This window comes from Macaca nemestrina, chromosome 10 (assembly GCF_043159975.1).
Source record: "Macaca nemestrina isolate mMacNem1 chromosome 10, mMacNem.hap1, whole genome shotgun sequence".
NCBI lineage: Eukaryota > Metazoa > Chordata > Mammalia > Primates > Cercopithecidae > Macaca > Macaca nemestrina.
Genome location: NC_092134.1, coordinates 115,319,450 through 115,332,413, shown reverse-complemented (window position 1 = coordinate 115,332,413; position 12,964 = coordinate 115,319,450). Strand labels below are relative to the sequence as shown.

General features: G+C 38.9%; 1 protein-coding gene across 3 annotated transcripts in view; it reads right to left on the bottom strand.

Annotated features, from left to right (window-relative positions):
* LOC105492154 (inositol 1,4,5-trisphosphate receptor type 2) overlaps positions 1-12,964 on the bottom strand; it is a 493,933-nt gene that overhangs the window by 322,452 nt on the left and 158,517 nt on the right. For all 3 annotated transcript variants that reach the window (XM_071072009.1, XM_011759132.3, XM_071072008.1), the window contains 7 exons: positions 12,754-12,915; positions 8,038-8,210; positions 6,948-7,067; positions 6,644-6,829; positions 5,245-5,496; positions 4,653-4,797; positions 3,223-3,373 (listed from right to left, as the gene is read on the bottom strand). In XM_071072009.1, coding sequence (XP_070928110.1) covers positions 3,223-3,373; positions 4,653-4,797; positions 5,245-5,496; positions 6,644-6,829; positions 6,948-7,067; positions 8,038-8,210; positions 12,754-12,915 — 1,189 coding nt within the window. The remainder of the gene's footprint in view (positions 1-3,222; positions 3,374-4,652; positions 4,798-5,244; positions 5,497-6,643; positions 6,830-6,947; positions 7,068-8,037; positions 8,211-12,753; positions 12,916-12,964) is intronic.

Sequence of the window (12,964 nt, the reverse complement as noted above, 5' to 3'; positions counted from 1 at the left end):
GTACCCTCTGGGAGTGGTAAAAGGAGTCTCACTAGTGAGATTCAGGCAGCAGAATTAATATAGACCCCTGCATGCCCCTGCTCTTTGATTAACAACTACAGTTCTTGGTCTTTGCTTTGCTCTCATTCGTATGTTGTTCATGGATTTATTTTTATAAAACATTCAATTTACTTTAAAGATGCAATAATAGTAAAGAATATTCATATACGCTTTCCTTTTTTCTCCATTTGCTCTCATGGTTCCTCCCTCAAACCCTTATTATTCTACCTCTGAATGTATACTACATATAATAATTTTATTATGTTCTTAGAGATTACCATTCTGGATAATTATACCATGTAGATTCAGGTTGTCTTTTATTTCCAAAAGGTTCTCTTGGATTGCAATTTTAAATACTCAATTCTGTTCCATTTTCTTGTTTTTCTTCTTCAGGGACTCCAATTATTCATATGGTGGCTCTTCTTTGCCTTTCTTCCATTTCAGCCTCTTTCCCTCTCACCCTCATCACTTGTTTCTTTGGATCATTGTCATTTTCTTCATTATTCTCCTGCCTTTCTTCAATGTCACCTATTTGATTTTCCTTCAAATCTATTCTCTCTTTGACACCTTATAATTTAATCTGTGTTGGTAAAAATAAATAAATAAATAAAGCCAACCATTTTATTCTATTTCTTTCCTAAGTTCAATCAATTTTCATTTCATTTCTTCTTGGGTTTTGGTCCATTTCTGATCTTAGTTTTTGAATTTATGAATCAAAGTGTTTTCCATAGTTCACTGTGCTGGAAGCTACTTAATTCCATTTAGAGTATCATGTTACAATATTCTTCTGCTTCACAGTTGCTTTTCAGGGAGGAATTTCCATCCACTGAGGTGTTTAGATTTTTCCATTCTGTTTTTGTCTTAAACAGCGGTTTCACATAGTGAGACTGATGACACTGACACATTCAGCAGACAGGATTAACAATGAGCGGGTTTACAGGATCTCTGGTTCAAGGGCGCCCCCTCCTGTCAGAGTCATGAAGTGCAGTTTCTTTAAAATTTGGCTTTTGGTGGAGGTCGGTGGAGTGATATGCCCATCGATGTTTCAGGTTTCTTTTGTCTTGTGGTATTCTAGATCTCCCCATCTTGCCTCTTTTTCCTTCACCAAAAGACTCGAAGGCGTGCCCTTCCCTTACCTGCGAACTTGTTCATCCCTGGAAGCACTGCTTTTCCACAACTGCTCCCTGTGCTATTTCAAGTCCCTTCCTGTTTAGTTGGTGCTCTTATCTACCTGGATACTTTTTCCATGTTTTCACACCTACATAGACTTTCTCTTTCTGAGGGTGATTTTCATACAATTTCATTTCATTCCCTTTGCATATGATCCCTTTTCTCTTCCCCAGTTTCTCCGAAAACCGCTCACCATCCTCAAAGCTTGCAATGGGAGCTCCACCAGGCAGCTGTACTAAAAATGAATGAATATTTTTCTACTTACAGTAACTAGCATTTGCATTGTCCTCTCGCTTCTAGTTATGCTGAAGGTGAGTGATTTATGTGGTTCAGTTGGCTTCTTAATGATTTATATAGTTTTTTGAAAGCTAAAAAAGGAATTGAGATTTGAGCAGCAGCAATTAATTACTTTAGGTTACGTAAGCTGCTCATTTATAATTCTTAACTAGATATTTCTTCTTTATGTCTGAAATTAGGTTTCTGGTTTTTGCCCTTTTAATCCTGTAGTGGATGTTGTAGTGGATACTACTGTGCTCCACCTGTGTCCCCTTTTCAGGGCTGAGGCTCTTACTGCCCCAGCTGCTGGGCATCCTTGTTGCTATTTACAGCTGTACCTCTCGCTAGGACGGACTCTTACCCAATGTTACACAGCCCCCTCCGGGACAAAGCCAAGCAGTAATAGCTGGCTGATGCAAAGACACCAAGTGTGGCCCCCTTTGCCTTAATTTGTGACAATTCCAAAGAGCATCCCAGCTCCAGAGCTCCCTACAGGATGACCTGAGGTCTCAGTCATGACTGCATTGCAGATGATCTTCTCTGCCTGCCCAGTCCTACCTTCCTCACTTCCTAACAGGTATATATCCAAGTGCACTCCTCCATATACCTTCTGCAAACAAGCCTCTATCTCAGGGTGTTTTTAGGGTATCCAACCCAAGACAATCGTCATAAAAACTTTGTATTGACTTATGAGACAGTCACTGTTGAAAGCCCATTGAATGTATTATATACATTCCCTTAATTTTTGCAAGGAAACTGTGAGAAGGATATTATTATCATATTCATATCTCAGATGAGAAAAGAAAAATCATAGAGAAGATAAGTACCTTATAAATGGTCAAGGCAGGATTTGAATACAGGCACTCTAACTTGAAAGCCCATTCTCTTATCCACTTCACTCCACAGGTTCCCACACTGGCGTGGCATTCGCTCCTTCTCTGGCATGATACTTCGCCAGCCCTTTCCTTGAATCTTTCTCTTTTTTTCTTTTCTTTTCTTTTTTTTTTTTTTTTTTTTTTTTTGAGATGGAGTCTCATTCTGTCGTCAGGCTGGAGCGCAGTGGCACGATCTTGGCTCACTGCAACGTCTGACTCCCTGGTTCAAACAATTCTCCTACCTCAGCCTCCTGAGGAGCTGTGATTACAGGCACGCGCCACCATGCCCAGCTAATTTTTGCATTTTTAGTAGAGACGGGTTTTCATCATGTTGGCCAGGATGGTCTCGATCTCCTGACCTCATGATCTGCCCGCCTTGGCCTCACAAAGTGCTGGGATTACAGGGGTGGGCCACTGTGCCTGGTCTCCCTTGCATCTGTCTAAGCTCTGCTGTGGAGCATAGCCTTCAAATCTATTCTCTCTTTGACACCTTATAATTTAATCTGTATTTGTAAAAATAAAGGAGGCTGAGGCAGGAGAATTGCTTGAACCAGATGACCACAAATATCAAGATGTTTTCATTTTTTAACACATAATATTTTCACAAGTGGTTTGGCTATAATGTTAGCTGCTAAAGATGGAATCTGACCTTATGAATTCATCTTTCAAAGCTTTAGCATTATAAACAGAGATGCATGTTTATAAATCCACCTTATTATCACTCAGCCCTGTCACAGGAATTGTGTTCATATGCACACATATATTAGCAGGTACACAATAGCAACACCTTCTCTGTAGTTTTGTTTTTTATCTTGCTTCCAAGTAATAACAATGATATTATCACATTTCTCAAAATTCTTACCTCCATCTTGAAATTTGCTTAATCTTTCAAAGTATGACGACATGGGGGCCTGTACAATGTCTAAAATAGCCAGAAGTGTTCTTGTTAGCCTTAATAACTCACTGAAACTATAAAATCCAAAGTATATAAGATTCCGAGCCAAGTGGACCACCTTAATAAAAAAAAAAAAAAAAGCAGGGAGGGGGAGGGTGAAAGACTGGAAAAAAAATTGGGAATTGCAATAAACATTGGCTTTTTATTATCTAAATTAGCACAGCTATTTCTAAACTTCCTAATTCTTTAACACCTAGGAATTAAAATACTTGCAAAAGCAACCACTTGAACTTTGATTTATTCAAGTCTAGAACTAAATCCAAGTAAGATTCAGAGTGCTTTAAGGTACTTAACAAAATTTACACTAGAATTATTTACATCTTAATTAAACATTTAAGTAATTTAAGTCAGCAGGATGCCACTTAATAAATGGTTGCACCAATTAATTACTTTAATAAATGGCTATTATCCAAGAAATTTGCCCAGAAATCTATGTTCCCTATGCTGCTTTGTGGTCTTGTGGATTGCAGAGGACATTCCAAGTGCAAGAGTCTACCTCCAACATGTGGCCCCCAGTGAATAGTCTCCCCCTACCACACTGTATCAGAGTTGGTCCAAGTGACCAACAGAATTGATGACATGTCACTTCCAAGATTAGATTACAGAAGACTGCAACTTCCATCTTGGACTCTCTCTCTCTCTCAGATGGCTTGCTTTGAGGAAGCCAGGTGCCATGTCATGAGGACACCCAGGCAGCCTACAGAAAGGCCCACATGGCAGGAAGCTGAGGTGCCAACAGCCAGCAAGGAGGTGTGGCCACCAACAACCCCTCCAGTGACCTTAGAAACAGACTGTCCAGCCCCAGATGGCTGCAATCCCAGTCAACAGCTTGCTGGCTACCCCATCACAGACCCTGAGCCAGAACCACCCAGCTAAGCTACTCCTGGCTTCCTGACCCATAGAAGCTATGATAATGTTTGTTGCTTCAGGCTGCAAAGTTTTGAAGTAATTTGTTATACACCAGTAGGTAGCTAATACACCAGGTATCAAGTAATAGCATCCTTTCTCTAGTTTTGTCACTACATCCCCAAACTGAAGATATTTCAATTCAGTTCAATGAGAATAAAAACATCATCTCCTTAGAGACAAAAAAAAGGATCCAAACATTCCACAAAATATGCAAAACTGCCTGTGCTTATTACATGCAAAAAATCTTACACGAATGAAACAAAAAAAATCAAGGGAAACAGTAATTAATAGACAATTATAAATAAAATGTTTTCTACTGGACATTAAAGCACCAAAACTATCTTTTAAAAATGGCAGAGAAAAGAATATCTTCATGAACTAAACTACCCAGTTAGCAAAACATCCTAAATATTGGAGGGAAAAAGTACCTCAAATGTCAGTTTATTTTTTTCTTTATCCCCAAAAGGAAAGGGCTGGTTTACGACTTCTTTCAAATATTCTTCAACAAATTCCATTGTCAGGGCAAATTTCCTCTTCATATCATTTCGGGAAGAGTCTGTTATAGAATCATATCTGGAAATACAGAAAGAAGATAATGCAAGTTAAACTGATTGCAATCATTTAAAAATAATAAAACATATGTACTTTAGCTTCCTGGCTGCATAATCCTGGATAAATTAGTTAGCCTTCCTAGGGCCTGGGTCCTCATCTGTAAAACAGGGCTGTTGTGAAATGAGCGATGTGTAAAGCAGTTGTAGCAGTCTACCACAATATGAAGTACTTAAAATTCTTGCCAATTACAGCAACATTATTTGCTTATTGTTTTCTAGAAAATGCCTTTATTCCCACTGAGAGTTATTTCACCCTCAAAAATGAGTATCTTATTTGCATTTAGAGGATTAACAACCCGCGACAGGACACACAAATGCCTTTGCACATGTTACATTTCAAAACTGTAGCCATTTGATGTGGAGTTCATCTGCTGGACTCCAAAGCCTCAAGACCTTTTTCCAAACATACTCATGAATTGTGATCTTTGTGGGGATTTCTGTCCAGAGCCTGGCATAGCGAACAGGCACCACAGACTCCTGGGGATCCCGGTCAACGTGCATGTGGAGCATGAGGCGACAGAAGGACGCTCGGAGGTCGAACGGCAGGCTCTCATCCGACACACACCGCAGGATCAGGTCTACAGAGAGCTGTGTAGAAATCTGGTTTATGGCCAGATACTGGCGATCCAAGCACATCCTTGCAAAGAGGTTTAGCTGGTACCTTAAAAATGATAAACATATTACATTATTGCCTTATCTCGAAGAAATCTTTAAACATCATAGTACCAATCAGTATCTATGTTTAAGACACCTGTATTTCCAAGCATTCATGATATTGGAGTCAAACTCTTGATTGTAGTATGTTAACCATTAAGATCAAATGACAAGACATATATGAAACTGTCTCTCTGTCCCTTCAGTTACAATACCTCTTACTTGTTTCAGCAAAATGTGTCTGCTGGAGAGTGTCACTAGGCACTCCAGTCTGGGTTTCCTAGGATAACAAACACTGCACTCAGGCTGAAGGCTATGGGCAACAGCTCACATGAAACCATCTCTCTCCACCTTCCTCAGCCTCACTCAGCTTCAGGCTCTAGTGTCTACACTCCAGGTTTCGCCCCATTCAGTTCCCAAACCAAAAATGATCAGTCCAAATGGCATGAGTGCACTTGGCTTATCAGCCCAGTTTTGAGATTAAGAATTAGCCTTTGATTTGGTTGCTATAGTTGTAGAAACCAGGGAACACAACGCGTCATCTGTCTTTGTCTGATTCTTGCCATTTGGGCCCAAGTTGGCCCCAAGGCTTCTGCCCCAAGGTTTCTATCCCTGCAACTCAAAGACGCCAGCTAGGTTCTTGCTCCCAATATGCTGACCACCAGGAACTGCCTTCAGTACTTCTGCTGCCATATTCCAGTGCTGAACTTTCATAACTACAGGCACCAGTTTCTCTTAGGCCCTAGGTCACCACATATTCATAATCCACTCTATACTAAACTACTGACTACCCTTGTGGCCAGATCAATTTCCTTAGCCCCATGTCTATATCCCTCTCGACTCCATCACCTAGGTCCTAACATGTCTCTCATCTGCCTCCACTCTACTCAATACGAGGACAAAGCCTTTGGCTGCACAACAATTCCAAGCTGGTGAAAAACCAGGAAATTACAAGTGGTGTATGCAGAAAATAGACATGTTAACTTGTATTTTGAATATTTTAAATAATACTAAATATTTCAGCTACCCTAGTTCCGACATGACTTTTAAAATTGCCTCTTCATAGATGCCTAACTTCTAGTGGCTACAGAGAAGCAGTTCTCAATTAATACGTGAGATTGAGAATTATTGTAAGATTGTCTACAATACTTAACCTGTAATAGGTAAGAACTTCTAAGTCAGCTTTGGTGCCTTCTTTTGCCTCTTGAGCAAGGTGCCTGATAGCTTTGCCATGAGGTTCCCTGTTGCTGTCAATCCAATAGAGCCAAACTTCTTCATCGTCAATGTCATCGGAAAGGATGGAGCTCTCCATGGGGTTGTCTGCTTGCATTGAGACCACCCTTCAAATAAATAGCACATACAAAAATCTACTAAAAAGTACACTTGTAAATATGACAAACAACTACAATGCTTACAAATAATCAACAGGAAAATGATGCATCCATTATCTGGGCTTACTTAGTTTGAATGAGAATGTCTGCATTGCCTGGACTCAACATAAATTTACAGATGAGTTCTTGAGTTACAGGAATAGCAGTGGTATTAGACACACACAGATCTGACAAATAATCCAAAAACCTGGCAAGAGAAAAAAATTAAATGGAATATGAAGACGAAGCATTTTATAGAAGCATCAGAATAAAGACATAATTTGGAATATAATAAAATAAACTTATTATATGTTTTAATATTATTTCCACGCAACATTTGTCTAATGTGTTGTTTACTGCATCATTAGAAACAAATTAAACATATAATTTTTTTTCATTTAATACAAGTCTTGTTTCAAAACCGACGTGTTTGCTTCTATTTATTTTATGATATTCCTCCCACAGCACCGTGACTTACATTTAGAAAATCATTCATCTCCCCTAAAGTGAGTCTCCCCAGAGCTGAATATCAAACCAAAAGCAGATCAAAGCTAATGCTGTACTGAATGAAATAGAAATAGAGCACACGCCTAATGAAAATTACTATGACCTGGTCAAGTCAGAGGCCCATTTCTACCTTCTAGCATTTATTTGCTGTACTAATTAGCTAAGGAAACACTGCCAATTGGCTTGACTTTTCTGCACTCATTTCTTCAAGATAAGGCAGCATGGTACAACAGAAAAAGAACTTGATGTGGAATCAGAAACCCTTGATTTACCTTGCGTTCTATTCCTATTAGGGTACGCCTGGGCAAGTTGCTCACTAGGCTTCTATTGTCTCATCTCTAAAATGGGGGCAATAATATACAACCAGTGTATCTCACACAAATGTGCAAGGATCTAAATAATATGAATGTATTTTGAGAAACCATAAAGGTCTATAAAATCATGAGGATTCCGAGTGAAAATCAATCATACTTAAGTGTGTCTATAAAGGGCTTTGATCTCTTATGAGGTAGTAACTCTTTATTATATACAATTATTATAGCAATAAGCCCAACATAGTTTGTCCATAAAAGTTAGTGATATGAAAGAATTCTAACTTTTAAAAGTTCTAAAAATAAAACACAAAGCCACAGTCTCCACTAGGAAAGAATACCGCATGAATCATTTCAAACCTTGGCTCCCGATTTCTCCTGAGTAAACTGACAAATGTTTCTATTTCTTTTGCTGTGATATGTTTCTCTAGTAGTTTTCTGTTGTTGTGCAACAAAGCTGTGATAGTATCTTCTGCCAAAATATCATAGCCAATCTGGGACTGCATGACACAGAAATTCTTAGCAATATATTCCTGCAAAGAAGAAAGGCTGTCAGAATACACTGCCAAACAGTTTACAAATAACACGTTCTATTAGGGTCAACAACATTGATTAATTTATTCATAACAGAAAGTTCACTAAAAATTATCTCAAAAGAAAAGCAAGTAAATTTTTCAATAAATAGAACTTTTTGAGGAAAGACATGAAAACATACTGGATATACATTATTGAACTTCTACCAAAAAGTTATACACCTAGACATAATTATCAACAGAAGTATTTACAGTCTAAGTGGAAAAAATAAATCTAATTAAAATAAGTTTTTATGACACAATAACTTTGGATTTCATCAGTCTAACAGAGGCTTTTCTTCAATCTCTTACTTAAAGTCACAGCCAATGATTTGGGCATAATTATAGAAAAGAAGATGACTGCCTGATATTTCATTCATGAGACATGAGATCTGGGTTGTTACTTGAAGATCCTAGATGGACTTGGGTTGATTCCTTTTCTGTGAATAGGCTAGAATGATATGCAAGATCTTTTCTTTAAAATAATGGTAAAATGTCATCTAATTTTTTTTATTATTATACTTTAAGTTCTAGGGTACATGTGCACAACGTGCAGGTTTCTTACATATGTATACATGTGCCATGTTGGTGTGCTGCACCCATTAACTTGTCATTTACATTAGGTATATCTCCTAATGCTATCCCTCCCCCCTCCCCCATCATATAATTTTTATCTTTAAAAAGCTACCAAGCAGGGCAATGTGATTAATCATTTTATTGATTAGATCCATTCACCCAATAAATGTTTCTTGTTCTTGAAGGCCTACTATATTCCATTCCATGTTGACAAGTGAAATGAAACAAACAGAGGAATGGAGGAAGGTATCAACGTTAGATAGGGTGGATGCTGAAGAAGTGACATGTGAGCTAGGATGGGAATGAAGAGAACGAGGCAGCCATTGGAAGACCTAGAGGGAAGTCATCTAGGCAGTGGGAGCAGCCAGTGCAAAGGCCCTGTGGTAGTAGAACCAAGCTTGTGTTCTATCAACAGAAGGTGGCCACTGTAGCTAGGCAGTGGTAAGGGGCAGAAGGCAAAGTTGAAGTTGGAGAGGTAGGTCAAAAAAATCCTTGTGAGCCATGGTAAAGAGCAAAGAGGTTATTCTAAAAGTAAGAGAATGCCACTGGGGAGGTTCAATCATGTTATTGTTTGATCTACTCCTTATTCATCACACTAATTTTCCTATATCCCAAACCACTATTGTTCATCTCCCATGTTCTGTCTACAAGCAGCACATCTCACACTGCCATGGAACTGGTGAGCTTCACCCCCTTCTACCATGAAAGGTTCTTACTTTGATTCCTTGGGATTCTCCCTGGAAATGTGTCTTTGTTTCTATGATGAGAGAATTTATTGATTAGAAAGTGATTTTGCCTTAGGTAAAATTTACTGGAATGTACCTATTCCTTGAAAATGATATTGACTGCACAAATCTAATTACATGCTAAGCAGCATTTTTGTGGCCTTTCAGAATGATGGCTTTGTGTATTGGGTAGCCAGTTAAGTAAAGTAAATGTCTTCTGTTAGTATATCATTTTAAGGATACATATTGATTTATACACTTTCATGCCTACTGTAGTCATACCCTGGTATAAGGTAAACATCCAAAGATGTTAATAAATAACTAAATGAAATTAGAGGTGGTATCAAATTTTATAAGTAGTAATAAATAGAGATTCAATATTAAATACATGGATTAGTGTTAAGTCACAAATGAACTTCCTATTAGGACTATAACATATAGGTAAAGATAAAAAAAAACAAAGTAATTATAGCTATAATACTATATAACATATACTACATAATAATACAGAACATTTTAAAATCATGTTCTGAAAACATCAGAAAGCTGTTTTATGCTTTCTACAAAGCATTCTTAATTCAATAGAAATGAGAAAACATTTCTCAGCTATCACTGAGATTCAATTAGAACACACAATAGAAAGGGAAGAAAAATAAAATATAACCCTTAACAAATGCTAGGGATTCTTTATTCCTTTATCATCTATACTCTATCTCTATGCTCCAAAGAAACCCAGAAAGCAGGTCCTTGAAGTGCATAAACATGTACCTGAAAGGAGTAATATGACTAGGTAGGGGTATGTGTGTCGGGGGGGAGGTGTGCACACACATGTGTGTGTGGGGGGGGTGTGTGTACGTACACACTGATACTTGGCCAAGACCGAGAGGGGAGTGAGAAAGAACATGTGTGCCAGATCTTGAGAGACAGAACTGACACCAGTTAAGACATGCCGCCCAGGGAACCTACTAGTGACTAGCGAAATAACCAAATCCAAAGTGATCTGGCTCCCCGCCATCCTGAAGCATTGGGCTGCAGAAAAGGGAAGAGGCCCTAAGCACCCTTCCAAAGGCTAACAGCCATCAAGCAGGGTGCACATCATGGGACCTGATAGGCCTGAGGGCCCTGGGTAACCTCTATAGACCTGTTGGGTTTGTTTGTTTTTTGTTTTTTTTTTTTCCTGTTAATGTCAATCTCTGTAATACAGCATTGCTCGTATGGGTGAAGTGGTGACCTATCTCACAAGAGTATTTCTCCAAACCCAAGAAGAAAACTGAGAGCAAGGAGAAAACATTGAGCAGCCTCTCATTCTCCTTCCCCACTCCAGATCTCCACTAAGAACTCAGGGTCTGATACTAGGAGCATGCTCCATCACTGCCTCTGAGTGCTTGAAGGAAGGCCATTTAATGTTCTGGTACTTAATTCTTCTTCCAAAAAAATATGAACAACGCTATCTACTTCATCTTGCCATCTTAAAGGAACCCAATGAAGTTGGGAAAAATAATTCTAGTGACAGCATTTGGACTAGCAAGAAGGGTGTTTATAACTAAGATTATATTAGACAATATTTAAGGATTTGTTTATATCGTCCCCTTGCTCTTACTCCTATTCCTTGCCATATGATTTATCTTCTAGCTAATGTTTTTACATACTCTTTTCAGACCTTTCTTACTCTTCAAACACAATTATGAAGCCAAAATATTTTAACACAATCTTCTTAAAACAAATCTTTTTTTCTTCCCCAAAAATGTTCAAACTACCAAGGTGCAACAGTGCGATGATTCAGAGCCTGGGTTTGCAGACTGGCTCCATTCTTAAACTATCACCTTGGACAAGTTACTTAACCTTTCTGTGCCTCTGTCCTTCATCTTAATTCAGTGTTACTGAATTAATTCATGACAAGTATGCAGAACTGAGCCTGGTACAAAGTAAGTACACAATAAATACTACTAACTCTTCCCAAATAACCTCCACCTTCTAGGATTGACATCCTAGGCCCTAGTGGCTTAGCTCGCCCTGCCCTTCCAGCCCTCTCCCACATCATCTTTCTTCATGGACCAAACTCGTCAATGAAACTTACAGTGATGCACTCTGTCCTCAAATGGATTAAGAGAAACACTAATTTATCAAACAATGATGAGTTTTATGCAATTTTATGTTAGACATTTACATTATTGAACATATTGCGAAAGATTAAGCTTGTGATTGCTTTGTTTTGTATGAGGCAGGGTCTGTTACTCAGGCTGGAGTGTACTAGTGTGATCGTAACTCACTACAGCCTCAAACTCCGAGGCTGAAGCTATCCTCTATCCTCCAGCCTTAGCCTCTTTAGTAGCTGGGACTACAGGCACACACCACCATACCCAGTTATTTTTCATTTTTGTAGAGATGGGGACCTCCCTATATTGCCTAGGCTGGTCTAGAACTCCTGGCCTCGAGTAATCCCCCAACCGTGGCCTCCTCAAGTGTTGGGATTACAGGCTTGAGCCACAACACCTGGCTTGTATTTTTAAGATAAAAATGAGACTTAAAGAGAAATTTCACTTGCAACTGGTAACTGTTAGCTGTACCCCTAGATCCACCTGGGTTCCCTGACCTCAGCAGTTGCAAATATCTTAGGGCAAACATGCCCTTTCTAGCATCTATCATTCTCACTTCATAGATCTCTCTTCACAAATACCTCTTCCCGTACAACTTATGAAAATGATTCTCATCCTACCCAAAGGCTTCCTTCTCCAAGAATCCTTCCTTGGTTCCCAAAGCCACCACTGGGCTCTCTCTCTCGTGAATTCCCATAACTCTGTTTTTTCTCTGTGTCTTTTGTCTCCCATCATATCTTTTCCATTAAATTATAACCTCTTTGGTCCATACACAGGGATGCTGTACCTCACATGTTCCTCAAGCCAAAAATGTTCCATTCCGCCTTAAATAATAGATCCAGGATGTCCTGGCCACCAGGAGCCAATAACAGGCACATATTAGTACTCAGGACATCCTCCCCCAGTGATTCTAATTTCATATGGAAGAATAAAGCCATGGTCAATACAATTCAAAAATACTTACAAATCATTTTTATGTATTGCCCAACATAAAATTTCTAAGTGAAATTTCCCATTCATATTTTCTATGCTGTAGAATTGCAATCAAAGAACCTTGCCCATACTTTTTAAATATGAAACAGTTTTAAATGGGGGCTACTCTCCGACCTGATTTTTCCGGTAATCCTGCTGAGAGTGTCTCAGGACACGGTAACAGAGCCGCAGCATGTACTTGTAGGGTGCATATCTTTGATCCCCAAGATCTTCAAGTCGCAGCATTGAGCCTTCTCCTGCTTTCTCTTTAAAGGGTGCTTTAAGAATTCCAAATACCTACCAGGAATAAAAACAGCCACCTATTCTGATGAATAAAACGTTGTGC